This window comes from Amphibalanus amphitrite, unplaced genomic scaffold (assembly GCF_019059575.1).
Source record: "Amphibalanus amphitrite isolate SeventyFive unplaced genomic scaffold, NRLGWU_Aamphi_draft 000436F_arrow, whole genome shotgun sequence".
Lineage (NCBI taxonomy): Eukaryota > Metazoa > Arthropoda > Thecostraca > Balanomorpha > Balanidae > Amphibalanus > Amphibalanus amphitrite.
The window spans coordinates 187,800-196,916 of record NW_024881930.1 but is presented as its reverse complement, the minus strand read 5'-3'; the positions used below and the strand labels follow the sequence as shown (position 1 = coordinate 196,916).

The 9,117-nt window shown below is 52.4% G+C and overlaps 1 protein-coding gene across 3 annotated transcripts; it reads left to right on the top strand.

Moving 5' to 3' along the window:
* Window positions 1–316: 316 nt before the first annotated feature.
* Window positions 317–9,037, top strand: LOC122391414 (carbohydrate sulfotransferase 15-like). Of its 3 annotated transcripts, XM_043385294.1 has the most exons (10): window positions 317–809; window positions 2,939–3,090; window positions 3,703–3,830; window positions 4,526–4,653; window positions 5,651–5,865; window positions 6,237–6,386; window positions 7,056–7,227; window positions 7,496–7,661; window positions 7,940–8,087; window positions 8,366–9,037. In XM_043385294.1, exons 1-10 carry the CDS (start codon window positions 769–771, stop codon window positions 8,557–8,559), a joined length of 1,494 nt encoding a protein of 497 aa, XP_043241229.1. In that variant the 5' UTR covers window positions 317–768; the 3' UTR covers window positions 8,560–9,037. The 3 variants fall into 3 exon arrangements, with proteins under 3 accessions (XP_043241229.1, XP_043241231.1, XP_043241230.1); XM_043385296.1 differs by lacking the exon at window positions 7,496–7,661 and having other exon boundaries at window positions 524–809; window positions 8,366–9,026; XM_043385295.1 differs by lacking the exons at window positions 7,056–7,227; window positions 7,496–7,661 and having other exon boundaries at window positions 524–809; window positions 8,366–9,026.
* Window positions 9,038–9,117: the final 80 nt, after the last annotated feature.

The following is a 9,117-nucleotide window of genomic DNA, read 5'->3' as shown; positions in this document are numbered from 1 at the left end:
CTATTTCAAAGTTGCCATCCATCTACCGGAATTGTGATAGATAAAAATTATCCTTACTTCCTACCTATAAAATGTTAATAAAATCCATAAAACTGACGGCTTTAATACCAGGGCTGCGGAGTCTATGGATTTATGGTAACTCCGACTCTGGCTTCAGATTTCCAAAATCGATTCCGACTCCAACTCCGACTCCGGTCGGAACTGTCGCCTATGACTGACCCCGACCCCGACCATAGAGATCTTGCATAATTCTCTGTGACTCCAACTCTGTAGCCCTGTTTAAAACAGCCAGGCATGCAACACACTTCCATCCTTCAGATCACTTCGGCAGACGGCAACGGAAAGAATCTCACGGACCGAACTGAACAAGGCACAAAACGGTAATGTCCTCCGTTTCAAACGAATCCATTGCTAATCCTGCACCCCTCAGACCGGCCGCCTGTCCTCCTTTCTCGCCGACGGTTGGCCGGCTGGCAGTCTTGCCGCCCCCTGACGGAGCGTCGGCGCCGCTGGGGAGCTGAGAGGAGCGCACGGCCGGCTACCCCGCGGCCGAGCCGACAGTCAGTTGAGCCGGGTCCCTCACTGTGAAGGCAGCGCGGCGCCGGAGGTACGCGTGCGGACGAGAGCGGAAGTGCAACGGGCGCATCGTGGCAGCGTGGCACGTTGCAGAGGGGTGCGTGGCGGCCGGGTGCAGCGGAACAGTGAACGCACTGCAGCCAAATCAGTCAGCCTGGGTGGAATGAGCGGTTACGGTGTCAGCGCGGCGCTATGAACGATCTCAAGATACCACCGCACGGAGTTGACATCAGGTATAGTTGAAGTACAGACGATAGGGTAAGGTGCCTAATTAGCGACCCCCTTAATTTGAACCGTCATTGCTCACGGCTGTGGGTGCCACTGTATTACTGGCTTGATTTTCGGAGAGATCGCCCATTTTTCTATTAAAATATAGTCATTTTCTGTCCCAATATTCACTGACTTATTTGTAGTGAGCATTTTGGCAAACCATTGCAAAAAGCGCTTATAGGAAACTCTTCCCGATTAGCGACCGGGGAGGGTCGCTAATAAGTCTATGGGTTTTCCCATATTAAAAATGGCAAAAAATGCGACGCCTGAAAAGATGAAATATGATCTCAAAAAGGTAACCTATACGCAAAGCACTCAATCACTCGAACAGGAACGTTTATCCAACACATTTACGTAAGTAAAAACTGATCACGTGATGCACCGAAGGCGAAAAGAAGGCGGAAACCCAAATTTTGAGGGCTATCTCGTATGATATTCGAGGTCCGCGCTGAATTCGGCACCCCTGCAGTCGGTGACGACATTTGGCATCCCCTGCCACACATTGCAAGCTTCAGCAACACCTCATTTTTATTTCTCTCTTTTCCCTTTTCTTTCCCTTCTTGAGCTATTTGCGACCATGTCAGGCGCAAATAGGAAATATGAGTTGCGACACATTTTTAACCGCCATGCTGTGCACAGTTGAGCGATTCACTATGGGAAAACGGCAATCAATTGAAAAAGGAATGTCGATTCAGAATAAAAAAGGTGCATCATCCTAATGTGCATCGCTTTTCATCAGAGAGGGCCCAAACACACACGTTTTTGGATAAGAAACTCGTCATTTTTATTTAAACTCACCTGAAACGTCCCACCAGAAACATCGACGACCGGGAAATAATTTAATTTGATAACCGAAGTATGGCTGACCTTTTGACGATATTTTACCCCGTTTTCTCCTGCCAGTTTTTCTGTAGGGAGGTAGGTCGCAAATCGGAAAGGGTCGCTAATTAGGCATCTTACCCGTAAGGTGCCTAATTAGCGACTCACTTAATTTGAACCGTCATTGCTCACGCTCTGTAGGTGGCACTGTGTTACTGGCTTGATTTTCGGAGAGATCGTTCATTTTTCTATTAAAATATAGTCATTTTCTGCCCCAATATTCACTAACTTATTTGTAGTGAGCATTTTGGCAAACCATTGCAAAAAACGCTAATAGGAAACTCTTCCCGATTAGCGACCGGGGAGGGTCGCTAATAAGTCTAGTCTATGGGTTTCCCCCATATCAAAAATGGCAAAAAATGCGACGCCTGAAAAGATGAAATATGATCTCAAAAAAGGTAGCCTATACGCAAAGCACTTAATCACTCGAACAGGAACGCTTATCCAACACATTTACGTAAGTAAAAATGATCACGTGATGCACCGAAGGCGAGAAGAAGGCGGAAACCCAAATTTTGCGGGCTATCTTGTATGATATTCGAGGTCCGCGCTGAATTCGGCACCCCTGCAGTCGGTGACGACAATTGGCATCCCCTGCCACACATTGCAAGCTTCACCAACACCTCATTTTCATTTCTCTCTTTTCCCCTTTCTTTCCCTTCTTGAGCTATTTGCGACCATGTCAGGCGCAAATAGGAAATATGAGTTGCGACACATTTTTAACCGCCATGCTGTGCACAGTTGAGCGATTCACTATGGGAAAACGGCAATCACTCAAAAAAGGAATGTCGGTTAAAAATAAAGAAGGTGCATCATCCTAATGTGCATCGCTTTTCGTCAGAGAGGGCCCAAATACACACGTTTTGGATAAGAAACTCGTCATTTTTATTTAAACTCACCTGAAACGTCCCACAAGAAACATCGACGACCGGAAAATAATTTAATTTGATAACCAAAGTATGGCTGACCTTTTGACGATGTTTTTACCCCGTTTTCTCCTGCCAGTTTTTCTGTAGGGAGGTAGGTCGCAAATCGGAAAGGGTCGCTAATTAGGCACCTTACCCTATATCAAAGCTTACGCAGGCCAACCAAACGTATCACGAACGTTTCACTATTCACCACTCACCAAATTGTTCCAATGTCCATTCTATACGTGCATACGTAATTTATCACCACACGGTTCAAAGAAGTGCCCCGCGCGCCTCTGTTGCAGGGCCGGCTCGGGATTGATCAGCAGTCTGTCGGGCGCCACCAGTCGCCTGTGTCGTGTCAGCGCCATTGGTCGACGATCGCTGCTGGTCGCCCTCGGACTGACGCTACTGCTGCTCTACTGCGCCAACAGTCCACCGATACCGTGGCAGAAAGGTAGGCATTTACCAACAGCCCACCGATACCGTGGTAGAGAGGCACGTATTTACCATCAGCCCACCGATACCGTGGCAGCAAGGTAGGCATTTACCAACAGCCCACCGATACCGTGGCAGAAAGGTATATATTTACCGACAGCCCACCGATACCGTGGCAGAAAGGTATATATTTACCAACAGCCGACCGATACCGTGGTAGAGAGGCACGTATTTACCATCAGCCGACCGATACCGTGGCAGAGAAGTTGGTATTTACCAACAGGCAACAGCCAACCGATACCGCGGTAGGGAAGTAGGTATTTACCAATAGCCAACCGATACCGCTGTAGGAGGAAGGCATTTACCAACAGCCCGCCGATACCGTGGTAGAAAGGCAGGTTTTACCTGCGGTAAAACCGATACCGCGGTAGAGAGATATCAACTTTACCGTAAACGCCGGCAAAAGTGCAGGACAGAGTATGCAACACACGCATCACAAAGAGACATTTCAAAGTGTTTTGCTGTCCCGCATCGTCCCGGTGCTAGCCGCATTGTCTGAGATAAAATCGGAATATGTGTTCGTGTAACGCATATCGTCGTCGCCGTTGTGACGAGCGACGACTGTTGGCAGGCTGGCCGGCGCGACGTCCGACGGAGGTGGTGCTGGTCACTGGCCATGGGTTCGGCGGCGAGCCCACCTTTTGTGTGCGCCGCCTGAGCGCCGCCGTCAGCTTCCAGTCGGACCCCGCCGACCCGCAGGTGAGTCTGGGCAGTCAGACCCCAATGGGACCCCGCCGACCCCCAGGTAAGTCTGGGCAATCAGACCTCACTGAGACCCCGCCGACCCGCAGGCGAGCCTGGGCAGTGGGCAGTCAGACCCCAATGGGACCCCGCCGACCCGCAGGTGAGCCTGGGCAGTGGGCAGTCAAACCTCACCGGGACCCCGCCGACCCGCAGGTGAGTCTGGGCAGTCAGACCCCAATGGGACCCCGCCGACCCCCAGGTAAGTCTGGGCAATCAGACCTCACTGAGACCCCGCCGACCCGCAGGCGAGCCTGGGCAGTGGGCAGTCAAACCTCACTGGGATCCCGCCGACCCACAGGTGAGTCTGGGCTCTCAGACCCTACTGGGACCCGGTCCTCTGACCCTGTCGCTAGGTCCCAGCCCACCCGCAGGTGAGTATGGGCAGTCAGAGCCCACTGGGGCCCCGCCGACCCAGCCCACACTGGGGCTGGGCAGACTGGCAAAGGTGAGTATCGGCCGCTGGTAAAAGCTCAGCAGAACACCATGGTAGCAAATATGTAGACCAGATAATGGCCGTAAACCATTAGCATTGTAATACGATCGGCAAACGCAGGAGGTACTAACTAAAACAAGGCCGACCGCAAAACTTCTGGTGACGGATTTACCATTGCTCAGAGACAGACAGGTAATTATGTCTGTCGTATTTTCAGATTGGATTTTTGCCTGGAGTTCAGAATCATTGCTGGCTCCAGGAACTAAGGCCCGAGGATTTCGACTACCTCAGCAACAATGATGTGCAACGCAAGGACAAGACTGTTTTTATAAAACTGCATAAACGGTCGGTGCATGTAAATCTCATCGCATACCACAAGGGTATTATTATTTATTGCAGCTCATTCAAAAACGAGCGACCTATTAAGACTAATCACTAACGTTTTACTATAACGACAGCTTCCTTTAGCACTTGTATTAACTTTAAACGTATAACCACTTTTTATCAGGCTGATAAACCGCACAACACCAACTACTCTTCTCTTCATTAAATTATATACATTTTTATACAAATGACTGTCCCTAACCCCAGCTCCTTCAACTCTCCTCTCCGGTGACTGAGCAACCCGTACTGGACGAGAATAAACCTTATCACTCTCTATTCCTCTGAATAGCGTCCGCTCTATCCAAGCTTAAATTCAACTGAAATACACTGTCCCAGCAGCCCCTCTCCTCTGCGTGAACTGCAGTGAGTGCGGCTCCGGGTCCCATTGTCTGCCACGGACGGCTGCAACACAAAGTCATCCCGTACCCCGCCCGTTCGAGAGTCTGGCTCGCCTGTTTATTTGGACGGACCGGCGCTGCGGCGAGCCGGCGGCTATTTCCAGCGTACGCTCCACACGGCTGGGGGCTCTTATCCGTCCATGGGCTCCTCACGCCCAGCCGACCGGCCCGTGGGTCACAGAACAGCCCTTACGAGGGGAGGTCATCCAAATTCCAGACACTGAGCGAGGTGCTGTCAAGGAGGCCACGACTCCGTCTCCTGTCAGAGGGGACACCCAGCCCTCAGCCGGCAGACGCCATTCGAAGGCAGCAACACAACAAACACTGGTTTTTCCTTAGCAGAAGGCTGCGGCGACACGTCACAGCCGTGGTTAGGTCAGAAGGTTAGTTGGAACAGCGCCCACCAGCGCGAGCGCGACGGTCATCCGTCCCGCAGTGCAGGGGAGCTGTGGATGACAATGCCTCCTCCCTGTCGAGGGATGCGCCATCCACCTATAGACACCCCCGTCCGTCCCTGTGGTTCCTCGTCCCGCCTCAGTCACCGGCAACCGTGTCCCCAGGGCTGAGCTGTACGCCTCGTACGCGCGGCGTCCGCCGGGCGGAGTGACCGCAGTGCGCGTCCGCTGTCTGCCATTCGTCTACGTGATCGGTCAGCCCAAGTGCGGCACGACCGACCTGCGCCACCGGCTCAGCCTGCACCCGCGCGTCGCTAGTGGCACCGTCTGGAGCGATGCGCACTGGTGGAGCCGCCAGCGCTTCCCGGCGCCCAGCGGAGGTAGGAGACGCAGCCGGTCTTGAGGTATAGAGACGAGACGGTGAATCATGCGGTCAGAGGAGACTACCCGACTCTTGAGAAAGCAGCCTGCTGCCCGACACTAGGAGCTATCTTTGACAGGCGGTCATGACTTGAATCTCGACCTGATGCTCTAAAATATTGCTACGTCATGTGTCCGGACGGCCAAGGAATTATCCCTGAGCAGTGCCCTGTTTAGCCATGCGAAGAGTCTGATCAATGGTCATTAATCTGTCATGAAATAATGGAGTGCAGGTTGTAGATAAGCAATGTGGCCTCATAGTCGACACTGTACGGCCTACGCCATAAAGCTGCCTGTCACCAGGTGTTCTATCCGACCTGTCTGCCGCCAGATGTGTCGGACCGGCCGAGCGGCCCGGTCAGTTTCCGCGAGTACCTGGACTCGTTCGAGCTGGTCTCCCACCGTCTGGTAGGAGCCGACTGCGGGCGCACAGGTGACGGCCGCCACCGGCCCTGGACGCCCGATTCACGCATCATCACAGGTGAGTGCGAAACGGCCGGCGAGGCACATAAGGTCTAAACTGATAAACATGCTGTCCTTTCATACTTACGGCATTCGGTAACCTCTACAACTGGTGCTGATTGCTGGTATTTGCGGATGTGTATATGAACATGCATTTATTCCTGGAAGTATCTAACTACGATTGAATAAAATGTTTGAACACAGTTAATGCATCTTAAAAAATCAAGACAGTGCTGCCAAATCCCGCTCACGGCACGTGCGAAATTGGACCTTAGGTCTATGTTTGGTACCGACAAGATTACGATCAGAGACAAATAGTACACAGTACACACCCAACAGCGATGTAGGTAGGAGATGCAACCAGTCTCATGACGTTTTGGTGATTGCTGTACCTATCGGTGTAGCAATTTCAACGGCTGATTGCTGCACGCTTTTTGCAAGGCAGATGAGCGTCAAACGACAAGCCAGGAAAAAATCGACACGACAATGCATTATCTTGACATGCACGTATCCCACGAGCAAAGCTGCATGGCGCAAATGATGTTATGTTGTGCTTCATGGCAACAGAGGCCAGAGACATGAACAGCATGAATAAACACCACAGTATACAATTGTCGACTCCACTGTCTGGTAGGCCTCTGGTCGTGACCGGAGGACCCCGCTAACCGGGGCGCCCGCTGTCGCCCAGTGGACGGCAGCACCTCTACCATGTGGGACGAGCGGAGTCTGCGTGAGGCGCGCCGCCGACCGGCGCTGGCCGCCGAGCAGTACCCGCCGCTGGCAGAGACCACGGCCGCCGGCCTGGCCGCCCTGCAGCCCACCGCGCGCATAGTGGCCATTCTGAGGGAGCCGACAGATAGGTGAGCTGGGCGCGCCCGGGCAACCTGTCACTGGCGGCTGATAGTATCTAATCGTGAGCCCTTTCAACAGGCAGACAAAGGGTATGCAACTATATACTGCATTGGCCGCATTTATTCAGCGGGATTTGCAGGGAAACAACATACCCACCGACCCGTGAAAACAAGGTAAAAAGTAGGCCGAATCAACGAGCTGACACATCAAATGTCATATGAACCATACCAATGCGCGTCAAAATGAAACATATAACAGCATCCAATAACCTCGCAGGCTATTTTCCGACTACCTCTACTTCAACTCGCAACGGGACTCTGAGAAGAGTGCCGATGAGTTCCACCAGATGGCGCAGCGGGCGGTGGGCATGTGGACGAACTGCACGAGGAGCCGGACAGAGAACGACTGCGCCACCGACCGGCGGGTCATCGACAGACTAGGGGTGAGCTCCGCCCGTCCGACGGGAGGGTCGGGCAGTCCAGGTTACAGCCGGACGAAAATCCAACGTCCTGTGGACTGGACCGACTGGTCAGAATGTTCAGTTAGGAGTAAGAGCTGCTTAATATAGGGGGGGGGGGGGGGTGCTCGGGATAATACAGCTGCTAAAGCAGAGGGAGTTGTTCCGATTAATGGTGCGAGGCGAGCGGAACGCCGACAGTTAGATCCAAGTTAGATCAAGTTAAATTATGGCAGCTTCACAGCGTATCCCCGATTCCTCAGGTACGTCTGCACGTGGGACTGTACGCGGTGTACCTCCGGCCCTGGCTGCAGGAGTTTGGTCGAGATCAGGTGCTGGTACTGCGCACAGAGGATCACCGTCGGAACATCACCCAGAGCCTCCACGCGCTGTTCAACCATCTCGACATCGGTGAGACGACCATCCAACAGCGCAGTCAAACCGGCAATAGCTGCTGGGCGTAATCCGTTTATAAAGCGTCGTATCTTATAGTGAATGCCGTGTTTTATTATTAAGGTCGACTGATAAGCCGACTGCTCAGGTCATTTTGCGCCTGTTCAATTCATTTCCATTTGAAGCGGTCCATTTCATTTCCATTTCATCAGTTTCACACACTTTTGTCGTCAATCTCAACTGAAAGTTATGCTGTCTGAGCGAATACCGCCCCTCCCCTCCGTCCCCACCCCCAGGAGTTCCTGCGGACACGGTCTGGGAGGAGATTCGCACCGCCAGTCCGAAAAACGTGCGCCGGAAGAGCCTCAAGCACCAGACCATGCTGCCGGAGACCAGGCGACTGCTGAGGGACTTTTACCGGCCGTTCAACCGGCGGCTGGCGCGACTGCTGCGCTCCGACCGCTTCCTTTGGGAGGACAGCGAGCCGTAAGGGGCGCCGCCACCGGTAGCACCGCGTCTCCGAGTGCTTGCTATGGGAGGACAGCGAGCAATGGAAGACGCCGTTGCAGTGCCGCTACATACCGACCCCTTCATAAGGAAGAAGAGTAGCCGATGGTGAGCAGCGCGCCATCGGAGCCGGACTGGGGACGACGGAGTCAGGAACAGCTGATAGAAGAGAGTGGATCATATTGGTCCATCGTGTGGTGCAGGGGCCATATTGGCCCCCAGCTGCCGACACGTTATTACCTTCTGAGGAGGTCTCAAAGCCAAGGATCACTCGTGCTGAACCCGCAAATTATTGGAGTAAAACCACAGAAAGACGGGCTCAAATTGAACCACTTTCAGAAGCTCATGGGCATACTTTTTACCACGTAAAACGCACATCCTGTGAATATATGTTATTTACCTATTTAATCAATATTTTTCTGGAATTAAAAATAAAAGCATGTGTATGTAATGTGTGTCAGTATATCTGTCTGTACATCTGTGTCAGTATTGAGGAATGATCAATTAGTTTTTTTTTTTTCAACAGGCAAGTTCATCCATT